Below are 15,028 nucleotides of genomic sequence, written 5' to 3'. Positions count from 1 at the left end.
ATCCTTCCACTTTTAAGCCTCTTCTTAGAGGTGAAGAAACCAAGGCCAGGGAAGTCAAGAACTCTAGTAAATAGCAAAGTCAGGACTCGGCCCAAATCTCCTGACCCTATAATTGCGAGTCATCCTTCAGGCACTATAGAAAAGGCCATTCACTGTATCTTGTACTTGGCAAAACATGTGGCTTGTTAGTATGGAATACTTTTTATTTAAAAAAGGATGGATTATGAAGTATATTCCACCAGATGGATATGTGGAGCTTCAATTAGAAGCTCCTCTTTTCTGTTTGTTAGTTACCTCTGTTTAGGCCAGAGAACCATCGTTGCCGGTCAGTCAAAAAAGGCATGAGTACTATGTGATTCACACTATCAATTTCACTGCCCAGTAAGCTTGCTTTGTTCCTGTCTTTGCAGTCTATCCTGACATCAGCCAAACTACCTCTTGCCTACGAGCAAGCTACGTGGAATGCTGAAGAGTTAGGTCCCTTCCTGAAATTGTGTCTTATGGATCAGAATTTCCCAGCATTTGTTGAAGACGTAGAGAAGGAACTGAAGAAATTGACAGGGTTGGAGAATTAATGTTGTAAACATGAGTAAGTAGCTATCTTATTGAAAAAAAAAAATGTTTTCTGCCAAAGTTAGTAGAATAAAAATTGTTGTTTCAACATCTTTCTTTTATCAGTGTTTTATTTTTAAAAACATGTGAATCCACTTTTTTTTTAATACATCATTGCACTTCAACAAATACACAGAACACAAGTTCATGCATCGACAGCTCTGCACCGAATGAGAACCATATCAGGTTGTAATTCTACAATCAACTGTTTTAAATCAAGATGGGAAATTACAGTGTCCAACTAAAAAGTATAATTAGTTGCATAGAATATTACCATGCTATAATACTTTTAAGATCATTGAAAACAAAAAAAAGTAAATTATAAAAGTCTGCCTGAATTAAATGTACAAAGAATATGGTTCAACATATCAGTGCAAAAGGATTTAAGAATTTACATGATTTAACATCAACAAAATCACTTAAAAAGCAATTATACACACACACACACACACACATACACATATGCATATATATGTAGTATTTACTGTAATTCATTATAACTGCTTATTAGACTGTCCCAGTATCTCATTAAAGTCTTAGGTGAAGCCCTTAAGATTATAAATTTCAGTTTATATTACTCCTCTTAAGTACCAGAACAGTATAATTCTCTCATCTGACAACATACAATAAGGAATGAATTTCAGCAGCTTAAAAAGGAATTAAGCGTTTGTTTACTGTATTTTGGTTTTTCCCCACCCCCAAAAATATAAATATATATAATATATATATATATATACTGTATATATTTTTAGGTTTGCTGTACTTTACAAAAATTTATCACTAGATGGCAGCAGAGCAATTTAGAGCTTTGCCAATGTAATAGCTGCATTAAGTAAAAGATGGCGCATGCATGAGCTGATCCTCAGAGGACCTTTCTTACTTCTATTTAAATATTTTCACAAAGGAAAAAAATGCAACATTCACAGCACATCAAGCCCCAAATAGTTACACCTTCTACACTGAAGCATTGTTTAAAATGTGTCTGGCTAGGTCATCCTTATAGAAGAGGCTAAATAAGGCATGCTTTAGACAGTCGTCGTATTGTTGCTCACTTGAAAAAATCAGGAGGAAAAAAAAGGAAAAAAAAAAAAATCAAATATAGCTGGAGTTATGGAACCAAAGAGGTCCAGGCATAAAATTTAGCAGGTCATGTTGCCACCAGTCTCAGGAAACTAAAGCTCTGTGAAGAAACAAAGGATTTGAAATTTTAAAAGGAGACTGCTCTAGCCATCAGTACCTCAGCAGATAGGACAGTGGATACTGCACACAACTCAGGCAAACAACATGCTCAGGGATGCGGTGTGAAATTCTGATCTCCATGTGCTGAAGAAGAGAATTCTGGCACATCTGCTTATCCAGATGCTGCTCTTATAGAGGCCTTAGTGAACAAATTACGAGTTGGTGACCTCCAGAAATAATCCAGCCTGAGAAAATGTCATTGATTTTTAGCCATTTTCAATTCCTTGATAAATGAATAATGCTGCAAAATTTTGTTGGCTTTAAAATCTCAAAATCTTAACTGGTATGATGCATGCAAATATGGGACTCAACTGGAAAGGGTTCCTTCTCAGTCACTAAGACAGAAAGAACATTATCTGCCATCTCTAACACTCAATTTATGCATTCCCACCATTTACCAAAGCAGCAAAACTTTTAGAACAATGGTCAACAGATGTCAGTTCATTTGAATTAACTTTTCAAATGTCTGAAAAAGGCTATACTTACATGGTAAGCAGTACTTAATTTGTGTTTCTCTGGCGCAAGTTTTTATCTTTGTGATTGTTGGTGGAGTTGGTTTTCCTTTGGAGGAAAAATTGCATCAAAAGAATTAAATTAAGAATCAGTAGAAATTTTTGAAAAATTTAAACACATGGAAATACAGGAAACCTTTCACTTACTGCCATCCCTGGTTGTAGTAAGAAGTTTTACTGTACAGAACGAATATATATATAAATATTTTCTAACATTTTTGTAACCTACTGTTTCTTCTAGCAGATCTTTTGACTCCCAAGACAGTATACAGCCATCTTTCACTGTCGTATTGTTTGTACACTAACATGAATTAAAGAAACTCTTGCTGGTTGCAAAAATGTATAAATGTTCTTATCTCCTTATAGACATAGTTAAAAACCCCTTAGGTTTGGGGGGCAAGGAGAAGAGGTAAGAGTTAAAGTTCACTGGGGATCTCTGGTCTCCCTTCTGCCTTTTTCCCTACCTCTGAGGCACTCCACTCTCTGGTCATAAAACATATTTTGATTTCAAAACTGTAGCAGCCTTCCCTCTGAGGTCTACATTGGCAAGTCACTTGAAGCTGTATTGTCACAATTCACTAACCAGCACACACGTAATTTATTCCAGTCTTAAAATTTTAGAGCTGGAAGGGGGCCTCAGAGATCCAGTGACTCTCTTTCCTTTTAAAGATTAAAGAAAGACTCTTGTCATGAAATGGTTTCCTATATTATTAGTTTGAATTTTGGAATACATCAAGTTTTCCTGAAATTAAATTGAGTGTACATTAAAATAATTAAGTTTTTCTTTAAAAACAAACAAACAAAAAAACCAAAACTGAACCTAACTGTATTTCATATCCTGAGAATCAAAAGATCATCCATCTAGTCAGGATTTTTAAATTATACACTGCAACATAACACTTTCATTCATAACTTTCCCTCTATTTATTATTGTGCTATTCCAATTTACCCTACTTTATTTCACTCCAAATGCAAAAGAATTCAATTTCATTCTATCAGATAAGTGTTAAGGCAAGCACTAGAGAAAATACTTACATTGGTCCAGCTGGTTCATCATCTGCAGTAGTTATTTCAGTTCAAATTTCATTGAAAGATAAGGGAAGAAGAGAGACAGCACAGTTAGAATGTGTAAAGAACTTTTACCTGGACCGAAAATTGCAATTGGCAAACTTGTCTATCCACAGCATTTATTAAAAGGCCATTCCACTTGGTAGTGCAAAAGACTCATGGAGTTATTTTTCTGATTTCAAGTTTTTAATGGCAGGTATGTTGTTTCAATGGTTTTAGTTAACACTTTGAATGCTTGTCATGAAAAACTGCAACTGTAGTGGACAGATAGTTGCAATATCATCATACTCATCTTGTCCCTAAGTTCCAGTGGTTCACTCTTAAATAGATGAGAAGACAAACCAACATTTCAGTTGTAAAATCCTGCTGTTTGTTTCCTTGAAATGATTGCAGTTTGGAGCCAGATTTCCAATGGGGATGGATTGTTCTCTACCGTTACAAACAAATCTTTGCTTCCCCGGGGGACAGGTCTGAGCAATTAAACTGAGCACCACTAAAGTGGAGAACAATCGAGGGAGTGGACTAAGAAGCCACGATGGGGAATGCGCTGCCCCCTTGGCCAGCAGCGAGTAGTGTGCCTTCAAGAACCAAAGACAAATGGTGGTGTCCCCCTCTACTTAACGGACGTGCTACAAAGAGAGCCTGGGCTCTGCCTGTATCGTGGCCAAAACCAGAGCTTTTCCCCCAACAATTCAGTCATCCAAATTTAGATGCCTTCTCACAAATTTTCAAGATCCAATTAGCATTTGAGAATTACTCTTTAGGCTTTAGGTTTTCTCGCTCCCTCTAAGGGTGACCAAGATGCTTCTAAAGGGGGATGTAGAGAAGTCCACAAAGGGGAGAGAACATTCATCTAAGCTTTTCTACTGGATGTTCCGTTTTACACTAAATCAAACAGAACCATTTGGCTTCACTCAAGTCAAACTCTCAGCAGGATTCCACAAGGGGCTCGGTGCACATGAAGCAGGTATGGAAGTCACAGTCTCAGTGTAGGCATCCGCATGAGCACACACCAGGAGGAATGTCTGTCGGAAGGAGACATTGCTCCACCTGTACCTTCGAGGCAACGGAGAGGCAAAGCTACCGCCAGCACACACAGTGACCGGAGCAAAAAAAGGTTTCAAAATAAAGAACTGACCACAGACCAACAACTCGGCAGCCAAACAACGGGCTAGCGACACCCCCGGTGTCCACAGGAGTCCATCACTAGCAATGTTACACTCATTGTCCAAAAACGGAACAGAGAAAAACTAGGACAACCAAAACATCCAGGTGCTGCAGGTGCAGTGGGGAGATACAGAGACACACCGGGTACTGAGACACAAAGCACAGACTTCCTCCCCTCAAACATCTGTCCGTTCCCACCATCGAGACCAAGCCCAGTCCGCTACATGCTAGAAACAAGGCTCTGCTGAAACTTGTGAATGGCGAACAGGACACCAACGAAGGAATTATATCTTTTTAGTGGATGCTCTAGCAGGGCCCTCTAAAAACCCCACACTTCTAGCCCTGGATCTCAGATCTGAGAACATCAGCACCCTCGCTACCAAAGTTTAAAGAAAATGAGAAAAACAAAACAAAACCAAATCCGTGTCGTTGCGCTACTCTTTTGAAGCCTGGCAGTCACTACTCTGATGAGCTTCCCCTCCACATGACAAAGCATGGTTCTGGGTTTAATGATGCCATTCTGTAGCTGAACAGGCTTCTAACGTGCAAAGGACTGCATGGAGGTAGGTGTCTGAGCAATGATGAAGCAGTGTGGGGGCCATGCCTGTGAGTGGGAGCCAGAGTTATTCCTTCTAACTTCTAAACCTGATGAACTCCGCCCCTGCCTCCCCCAAAAGTTCACTCGCACATTCTTCTCTAGAGGTTCAAAAGAACAAAGGAAAAAAGCATAGCATCTCTACCCTGCTAGTCTGAACCACTACCTGCAGCCAACATACCCACAGTGCAGTACAGACAAAAAAAAAAAAAGACTGAACCCCTAACGAGAAATTCAGGGGAGAGGGGAAGAAAACAAAAATACAGGGGGGTAGGAATACAGAAATTAAAAAAAAAAAAAAAAAAAAAGATTAAACAGCAAACTGAAATCCAAATTAGTTGTGAACGTGAATGAGGTAAACTTGAAGAAAAGTGTTAACATCATGAACTGTGCATCGTATAGACTGAAGCGGAGAGTAAACAAACTCCAAAGCATGCAGATCGCTCACTTACCACCATTTTAAGGGTGTGATGCAATTGAGGGGGGAAAAAAAAGAAGTCATAGTAACCGACAGATATCAACATCACCCCAAACCCGTGGGCTTATTTGTGACTGTTCTCTCCCACTTGCTATTACTTACAGCCATTGGTCAGATGCGAGGCTGAGGGAGGATGGAAACGTGTGTGTGCATTCACTCTATTCTACTTGCATATGTCAAAGTGAAATCCTGGGTAGGACTCCTGAAAGCCATGATTCATCCTGAATTACGGGTAGTCTTTCCAAATGAATGCACTAAGCCCTCTCTTCTCCTGCATTTGCCAGGTAATCTGAAGAAGGACCCATAGGTGCCTGGTGAATTACATTTAATGTAACTACCTTCAGGCAAACGGATTTTAAAGAACAGAACTTAAGAGATTACTCTCTAGTCAGTATTTCTCAAATGAGCATTATGGAAGGTTTGATTTTAATATATCATTAAGATTCAGCCGTTACTTCTTTTCCTCACTTAACTTGGATTTCTGTTCATGTTAGAGAGGGATATTCCACCAAAGCATAACACATTAATCTAAGATGTATCTATGTGATAAAACAAGAGAGGTGCTATTTTATTTCATCTGATCTCAGATCTGTGGTATTAAATCAAGGGAGCTGGTTTCAACTTTTATTTTCCATTACCTTTATGACTTTTTCTCTAAAAATTTTGTTACTGACCCACATTTTATTTTCTAGTTAAAGAAAACTGATGTTACATTTTAGAAATCACTTAAAGAAAGCATTTTGCTTCCAGGACTTCTATAGAAATTCACATGTCACATGATCTTTATGTTTAGAATGATAAATATGCCTGGAAGCTAAAGTATTTTCTGACATTAAAATGATTCTAGAACTCTGAATATATCTGAGCCAAATTAAAATTTGGAATAGTCTGTTAAAATCCCAAAGATTTTGTTGGTTTTTAATTTTTTTTCTTAATTCCTCCACCCTCCCCACCCCAAATCTCCTTTGCTTTAATATCTTCAAATCACTGCACTGGATGAAAGTACCCCATAGTGTGTTTTTCCCAAAGTAAGGGACTAAAAAATAAAAAGCATCAGTCACTCTCATAATCTCCCAAGGTGTGATGTAATTCAGCAAGAACAATTTGGAATCACATGTTCATGGCACAGTGTGTCTGTATCTGGCCCCCAAAATGAAACTGTCCCTCTTCCCCAAGCTTCCCCAAATATTTACCATCTAACCTTTTCTAGTCATTCAAAAGCTAGATTCAGACAAGATGCCATAAGACACACACTTCATGTCCCAAGGAGCCTTTGTAACATTTTCTCAGGGTCTAGAGAAAGGCAAGATTTCTAAACAGTGTGCTAACAAACTAAGGCAATCCACTCCAAAAGGACGTTCCCAGGGTCTAGGGACAATTAAATCCTTTCTAGGTTAGAGGACCACTGAGAAAATGACCTCAGTATTCCTGACAGCAGGACTGAGAGGCCTTTTGCAGGTAGTTAACTGACCTTCTAACTGACTCCCAGGACATCACTTATGTAAGATTTCAAAGCAATTTTATCAAAAGTGGAACATGAAGAGAAAAAAAAATAATTCCACTCTGCTTTGGATAGTGCTATACCAGCATTTGTTTTGCAACCTAGAGGACTGGGATATCAAAAACTGGGGGGGCTGAACAAGATGTGAATAATCAGTAAAGAGTTCACAAGCCCAAAAAAAGCAACGAGTCTGCAATAGAATGTAGGCATATCTTGGTAATAAAGCACCCATCTGGCAGAGAACAATCACGCCAGGTCTATAAAAAGACTTCTGTTCCCATAATGGTATCTAAGAAGCCAATACAGAGCGAGAAGAAGGATGCCCCAAAGGTGTGTGCTGATTGGCCTGGAAACTCCATCTTAAAGCAGGGATAATTAACTCCTTCCATCCATTCTAAAGATTAACCTGTGGAGGGTGTGGGTGGGCAAAGAAATAATATCTGATCAATTTAGAAAGCTTTGTGAGGGCTTGAGGAGAGCGTGTAAGGAAGGGAGAAGCACTGAAAACTGGAAAGGGGAACAGCATGAAGAGTACAAGAAAGAAATATGCTCCTTGGAAGAAGCAATCAGAGAGATTCATAGAGATTAAGATGAGAATATGGGAGATGGTGAAAAGGAAATGACAGGGGTCGCAAAGTAAGAATGGAAAGCAAAACCTGGACCATGCTTACTGTCGGAGGGGGGAGTGAGGAAAAGGGACACATCACAGGAAGGCCAGCGTTTCACCCTGTAACTCAAACGCCACACAGAGAACCCAGGAGCTGCTAGTGGGGATGTGTTCTTTCTTCAGGTGCTCACACTTACCCGCGGGTAAGCGGGCAGGCAGCCTCTTTTAGGAAGTGCTCACTCATTTTATGCTACATTATTCTTGAGACAAAACAGGGATTCTTCTTCACTTACGGGCCAGAAAGGTCCCTCGCAACAAGCTGGTCTCCAAACTCTCACCATCTGAGCCTAACAAAGGAGACCTTAAAAAAGGGGTTGCTCCCCGTCCCCCCGGGAGCTGTCTCCATTTTTCTAATGGCAGCCAGACGCCACATCCCACAATTCTATTGGCTTCTCTTCCCAGGTCTGGCTCTTGGTACAAGATGGTCAGGGGTTTGAAACAAGTCCTGGAATCACCAAGAAAGACGTCCTGGAGCTTGCTGCCAGCCTCCATGAGGCCTTCTTTGCTAAGGGTTCCTCCAGTCTCTGTTGTTTTTACCCTCAGGGCCTCCTTTTCTCCTCTCAGTCTTCCTAAGGAAACTACAGGAGGGCTAGATGTAGCAGAAGGACCCCATCCTGTGTGAGCCTTTCTTGTATCAAGAGGAGGAAATAGTCCCTGCCAGTAGGCGAGGCTTAACTGCCCCCCAACCCAAGGCCCTCTCCTTGGAGGCCCCCCTACATGGAAGAAGAAAAACCTAAAACCCAAGGGCATGATGAGGTCCTCAGAGAGAGCTGAAGCCTTTTTACCTCAGAAAGCCACGGCTCCACTGGCTGAGCAGGAGCGAGGTCAGGATCTAGAGAAAGGGGCAGACTAGGAGCTGTCAGAGCCACTAAGAGGCCGGAGCCAGGGACACGCCATGGGAAGGGGACTCTCCTGCGAATCTGTGCTCAGTTTATTATGAATGGACACTAGAGGGAAGACTGCGGAGTCTCCAGCACCCAGCTCACCGCAATAATGCTTACAGTAAGAAATGCTTCAGCCTCTGATTTTCATTCTATTTCATTTAAATGGAGAGATTTGGGGTAAGAAAGGAAAATTCATTCAGAATACCTTGAATCCAGACTTAGCTGTCTGAGGTCCCACGAACCAAAGACCCCACCCCATATATTTCGGAGTAATGCTCTCTCTGCAGAGTTACAGAATGACGCCTTCCCACAGTCAAAGCCTCCAGCCTGGAGCAGGTCATTGAGTATTTTCAGCTTCCCTGAGCCACACAGCTAATGGACTTAACATGCACACGCACTTCAGACGGCTTCCAAGATGGCTCCCATCAATGACCTGTTTTTCAGATTCTTCAGATCTCTGACTCTGGGTAGAACCTGAACCTGGGGAGTCACACTCCATCCCCCAACAGGCAAGGAACCCCAAGAGCCATTGTGGCTGAGGCACTGCCGCTAGCTGAATCTTCAAGCTTTGCTGCTATCCCCTTCAACTGAAGGGAAAAAGTCTGATGATCTGGGGAACGACATGGGATGGTGGGGATAGTGGGGAGAGGAAGGACAGACAGTAAGAGAGAGGCCTCCATCAGGCTCCTCCCACTGGCTTTAATGAGGGTGTCAGGGTTGGAAGGGCACCATATACAAAATCTGAAACAGGCAATTTTGTCTGAGGTTCCCTTTGTCTAAGTCACCTCCAAAGCCCAGCTAGCTTAGTGGCAAATGCTCTGGGTCTCTCAACTGTGTGTACAAGGTCTTTAGCACTCTCCCTGCACTCTTATTACTTTTATGTAGGGGGCTGAAGTGGAAAATCCAAATAGCAAGTCATCACAAAGGAAGGGAGCCTGGGAAAAAACTTCAGGGTTTTTTGTCAGAGAAACACAAAAATCACCTGGCTCTAATAGTTCCTCGATGAATACAGAGCTAGAAAAATCCCTGAGAAAAGAAGATGAATCCTAGCTCTGACAAGGTCTGGGTGGACAAAGGTGGTAGGTTCTAGAAAAAGCTTAGGGTTTTCTCAGGTTTCAATCTGTCATAACAGAACCTATGAATGATAAGATGGAACAGAAAACCTAAAATTGGTATCATTCTCCATAATGGGCAAGAAGTTCAGAATTTATAAGCGCTTAGAGACAAAGCTATAGCTATGACAATAACTCTAAGTAGCTAACATGGAAAAAGCTATAGGCTTATTTTTCTTCATTTGGGGAAAAATCTTTAAGCCACAGCTTTCTTCCAGCTTGGATCCTGAAGTCTGATGATCCCTCCCAATTACCATATTCAAAGAACAAACCCCAAAGTTACAGCTGTGTTCTGGAAATGCTCTTACCGTCTGGAACCTCATCTGGTCTCTTCCTCTTTTCATAGATCACAATGATCACCACAAGAATGATGATTTCAGCCAAGATTCCTAGGAAGGGCCAGAGTGGGGCCAGGTGGCTCCGTACCCTCAGGACAGTGACGAAGGAGGCCGAGCCAATGGCATTGGTAGCATTACACTCATATTCACCAGGATCTTCAGTAATTTGGAGATTAATGATGTTCAGCTCAGTGTAGTTTTCCTTGTTGATGATGAAGAACCGGCCAGAGTGGTTGGTCAATTCCTGCTCGGGGCAGAAGAAGTGAGGGTAAACAAGGGTCGGAGGGGGTGAGCCAAGGCCCTGCTGCCTCTGAAATATCACTCAGAAGGAGAGCAGCTCAGGACTCAGGTGCCAAACTCCTCCATAGGATAAAGATGTGCCCAGGATGTGTCTCAATAAGACTGGAAAAACTCTGCCCCAAACTGTTAACTGTTCCATATCTAAGAGGAAGCCATCAAGTGGGGCCTGATTAGCAGCCTGGATGAGGGAGCCCTATCCAACAGTCAGGGCCCAAAGGCCAGTGGATCCGCAATAACTTTATTCCTGGCTTCATCCATTTAGTCCCTGATGTGCTCTGGGGAATCTACAACAAAGATCTCCCTCGATCAATGCTAAGAGATCTGAATCAGAGGACCCCCACAACCAAACTCTTTCCTCCTTTGCTCCAGTCTCTAAGAATGAGGTTATTCTTTGACCCAACATCCTCATAGTCATATGATCTTTTCTCCATTGATCATCTTCCTTGTCTTAAGAGCTACTCTTCTCCCTTTCTGCCTATAAAACCTATTTAGGTATTCCCTGGCTTAAAAAAAAAAAAAAAAAAAAAAAAAAAAAAAAGCTTCCATGATTCTGCTACTTCCCCTCAGGCGAATATCCTCTCCGCTTCATCCCCAAACTTTCAACAATATGAGGAGACCCCACGGCTGCCTCCATGTTGGCAACTCTCCTGAACAACCATGCTCATGCTGCCACTGAAAGCTCTCCAAGGTCACCAATAAGAGACTTTTGTGAGTCTCGGCTCTTGTGACAGATGTGACCCTCCCGACCAAGCCCTTCCTCCTCGATAAGTCACAGACTCTGACAGACAGAACTGGAGCTACATGGGGTCTCAGGTTATCCAAGCAAAACCCTTTCCTGTTCAGATGACTCTGTCAAGGTCACATGGGTAGGCAAGTAGTGGGATTGGCAGGGGGGAGGGAGGAAGGATTCAAACCCAGAAATGGGATTCTCTGACTCCAAATACCATGCTCCACTAATTATATCCCTCCTTTTCATCAACCAACAAGCACTGTTGAACACCAATGAGATGCCAGGGATACAAAGAGAAAGAATAAAACAATCCCTACTTGCAAAAAGATGACACACAGTGAGGTGACAATTTTCATATATAAATGTATGTATCCAATAAATATAAAGAGATTACAATTAAAAATACAAGGTAGTTGGATATTAGCAGTTGGGAGGACCAATAAAGCGTCATATGAAAGGAGATGAGTGAATTCCAGCTCAAAGGAAGAAGTCCAGAGGGATGCCCTGCAGACGGGAGAATGGCCAGGGTGGAGGGGCCTGGCTTTCATTCTGCTCTTGTTCCCAGGTTTCTGACCCTCCTGCTCACTCCTCTTCTTCCTACAGCTCCCAGTTATGGGCCACTCTTGTCTCTTTCTACTTCATTCCCTCTCACTTCTTCACTGCACATAATCCAGAATCATCTGAGCTTCAGTTCTGCAATCCTAAATCCCAACAGTGCATCACGACCTGAATATCCCACAGCAGTTTTAAATTCAGCATTTGAGCCATCTAACCTAAACATTATAGACTCTTATTTCCCTCAACCCCAACATTCAATCAGTTGCTAACTCCTGTCAATTTTTTTCCTTCATAATCTCTTATTACTCATCACCTGAACTATTATGAGAAACTCTTTTTAACTGATCCTCCATACTCCCTGTCTTTTTCTCTACAATCACTGCTGCCAAAATAGTTACTTGACTATCAACGCTTGTGAACCCCACACATAACTGAAGGTAGAAGTTATCACTCTTGCTTCTCATAAAAATGCAAAAGTACTACCTGGCTTTAAAAGTCTCTTCTCTTCTCCCTTCCCCTGCTTATGAATTTTTCTTCTCTGACTGATTCACTCTTTCCAAGGCAGCAGAGGAAGTAATTAAATGGTTTAAATGGGGGTTCATTTTTAGCTATGTTGGGAACAAGGGGAGGATCAAAGAAGGACTAGGGCTTGCTCGAGTTAGCTGATAATAACTGAGGACAGGAAAAAAGCACAACATCCAACTCTCAATTTTGCTTTTTGGTTCTCTTCCAAGAAACATTATCTTTGGACATGGAATGGTAGAACAAAAATGGCAAAGAAAGCAAAGAAAGACAAGTGAGTAAACAGACAACATTCAGCTGTCTTCAGGAGATCAAGTCACCAGATTCTGCTAAGTCACACCCTGGGTAGGGGCATTTAAAAAAGGGTAAGTAAACTTGGAACTAGTTTAAAAAAGAAAAAAAAAAAAAAAAAGGGTCTGAGCTACTAATGCTTGGAGAAATGGAAACAAACTGAAAGGTCAACAGTGATCCAATTTCCAAAAACCAGTGAGCTTGACTTCATTTCCTGAAAATATTCTACAATGCATTTAAGGTATTGGTTTGTGAGCACTTCTTAAGAGAGGAAAAGTGCTAACTAAAAAATTAGCAATAGCTTCATCGAGAACTTAGGCAGGCCAGGCTGAACTCATTTCCTATTCAGATAGCAAAACACATGTGGCAGACTGTGAAAGTGTAGATATATTAATATGACATCATCAAAGTTCTTGACAATCTCATGCTATCTTCAGGAGCAAAATTCATATAGTAAAGAGAAACTGAAACTGAGTGAAGACTTAATCTCTATCAAGTCCAACCTTGAAAAATGAACAGATCAGATTAGCAGGAGGTCTCTAGGGGATTAACCCAGGCTATTCAATATTCTTCTCAATTAATCAAAAGCAAAACCTGTATACCTGTCAAATCTGTGGCATGTTGTATGATTGCGAGGATCCAATAGCATAACTACAAGCTAGACGGATCAGGCCCAAATCAAATGAGACATAATTTAACATGGATAAATACTTGGATTAAAAAAAAAATTAACAAATACGGGATGAGGAAGCCATTGGGAGAAAAAAGAGGGAAGAGTGGAAAAGATCTAGAGATTGTGGTAGACTGATATCTTGGTCAGTATGTCAACACTGGCAACATGGCGGCTTAAAAACCCAAGGTTTAATTAATAGACACATAATAAAATAGAACAAATAAATGGTTAGGTCTGTTCTGGTGTGGCCTAGTCAAGCCATATCTGGATTACTGGAGTCAACTCTGTTCACAGCACATTTTAGAAAGACAGGTAGCAGGGTGTCCAGAAGAGGAAAAGGATGGTGAGAGCCCCAGAAAACATGCCTTAAAAGGATCTGTTGTATTTTTAATTCCTCTCTTTGGCATTTAAGCTCTTCAACTCGGGCTCCAATTTACCCATCCAATCTTGGCACACATTATTCCTTTTCACGTAAGGGCAAGGATTCATGTTTGGATTTCAGGGGCGCCATAAATGCAGATGGGAAAAAAATTCTATCTTTATTTTCACTATCTTTTAATTGAAAATTAGCATTTTTTTCAATTAAAAAAAATTTTAAATTATTTTGAGAAATGATCCATGAACTTCATCAAACTGCCAAACAGGTCCATGATACAAAAAGTGGTTAAAAAGTCCTGCTCCAAAGGCTGGTCAAGTTGGGCCTCCTGCTTCTCCTCATGCTTTCAGGGCCCTGCTCTGTAGCCTCTACCTCTGAGAACCCCCAGCTTCCTTCACAGCGAAGCTTCAAGGCTACCTCCTACATGGGTTATTTCCCCACTAGTGTCTCCCTGCCGGGCACTGGTTTAACCATTCTGAAAAGTAGTTTGGAATAATGCAGAGAAAAAAGTGATTAAACTATGAATATTCTCAGACTGAAAGGACTGCTGCAAACAGGCAGACTTCGATTTGATGTCAGGAAAAATCTCCTCATGCTTAAGAGCTACCCCAAGGAGACAAGGCCCGAATGACGGGAACTTCCCCGGGGGCCTCTCTTTGTAGGCCCCATGCTAAGCACGGTGCCTGGCGTAGAGCAGACACTTAATGAAGGCATCTTGACTGACTACAGATTCTCCATAGAGGGGATTCTCCATAAGGAAGAGACTTCTTAAATTCTATGATACGGGGGATGAGGACGTCAGCTACATTTGGCCAGAGCTGGCTGGGTCCCCAGACTGCTGGATAATGCTGCTGACATCCCAAGGCCGCAGACTGAGACCTTAACTCTGCGACTCACCGAGAAGACGCCATTTTCCTTCTTACGCCACACCCAGTCGGGGTAAGGGTACCCAACCGACTTGCAGTACAGGAGGGCCTCCTGCCCTTCGTTCTTGTTTTCACTTCTTTTATGGCCAGTGATCTCAGGCAGAGCTGAAAGACAAAGAAGCATTGAAACGACACGGCTACGCCCCAGGTGTGCACTAAGGCCCAGCCTAATGGCCTGGAAGACTGCTTTCAATGCACTAAAGCCACCAGTTCACTGATGAAGGAGCTTGGAAAAGAGCATCCAAAGCATCCCACCCCAATGACCAGCCTCTTCCTTCAGTTTCCACCCCCAGGTAAGTCACATATATAAGAGGGCAGGACACAACACAAAATTTCGAGGTATAGTACCCCACTCAACTTGTTGAAAAAGTATAGAGTATCCCACAAAATACATTTAATTGCTTAAAATTTAGCTGTTTTTGGAAAATAAGCCTTATTAAAAAAAAAAAAAAAACAGTTGCAACCATATAAAAGATTGA

At 41.5% G+C, this 15,028-nt stretch overlaps 2 protein-coding genes across 6 annotated transcripts in view; one reads left to right on the top strand and one right to left on the bottom strand.

The window, feature by feature from the left end:
- Positions 1-1,252, top strand: part of REC114 (REC114 meiotic recombination protein) — a 97,328-nt gene extending 96,076 nt beyond the window's left edge. For 2 of the 4 annotated variants that reach the window (XM_031956647.1, XM_031956649.1), the window contains one exon: positions 411-1,252. In XM_031956647.1, coding sequence (XP_031812507.1) covers positions 411-575 — 165 coding nt within the window. In that variant the 3' untranslated portion in view covers positions 576-1,252. The remainder of the gene's footprint in view (positions 1-410) is intronic. The other 2 variants (XM_031956648.1, XM_031956646.1) reach the window with 1 other exon arrangement.
- The window catches only part of NPTN (neuroplastin), a 67,244-nt gene continuing 52,879 nt past the window's right edge, over positions 664-15,028 (bottom strand). The window contains exons 5-9 of one of the 2 annotated variants that reach the window (XM_031956640.1): positions 14,521-14,654; positions 10,144-10,417; positions 3,399-3,408; positions 2,338-2,412; positions 664-1,792 (exon numbers count right to left, since the gene is read on the bottom strand). In XM_031956640.1, coding sequence (XP_031812500.1) covers positions 2,352-2,412; positions 3,399-3,408; positions 10,144-10,417; positions 14,521-14,654 — 479 coding nt within the window. In that variant the 3' untranslated portion in view covers positions 664-1,792; positions 2,338-2,351. Of the gene's footprint in view, positions 1,793-2,337; positions 2,413-3,398; positions 3,421-10,143; positions 10,418-14,520; positions 14,655-15,028 lie in introns of both variants that reach the window. The other variant, XM_031956639.1, reaches the window with a different exon arrangement.

Source organism: Sarcophilus harrisii, chromosome 2 (assembly GCF_902635505.1).
Source record: "Sarcophilus harrisii chromosome 2, mSarHar1.11, whole genome shotgun sequence".
Classification (NCBI taxonomy): Eukaryota; Metazoa; Chordata; class Mammalia; order Dasyuromorphia; family Dasyuridae; genus Sarcophilus; species Sarcophilus harrisii.
Note: the sequence above shows the minus strand (reverse complement) of the source record. Positions and strands in the feature narration are given on the sequence as shown.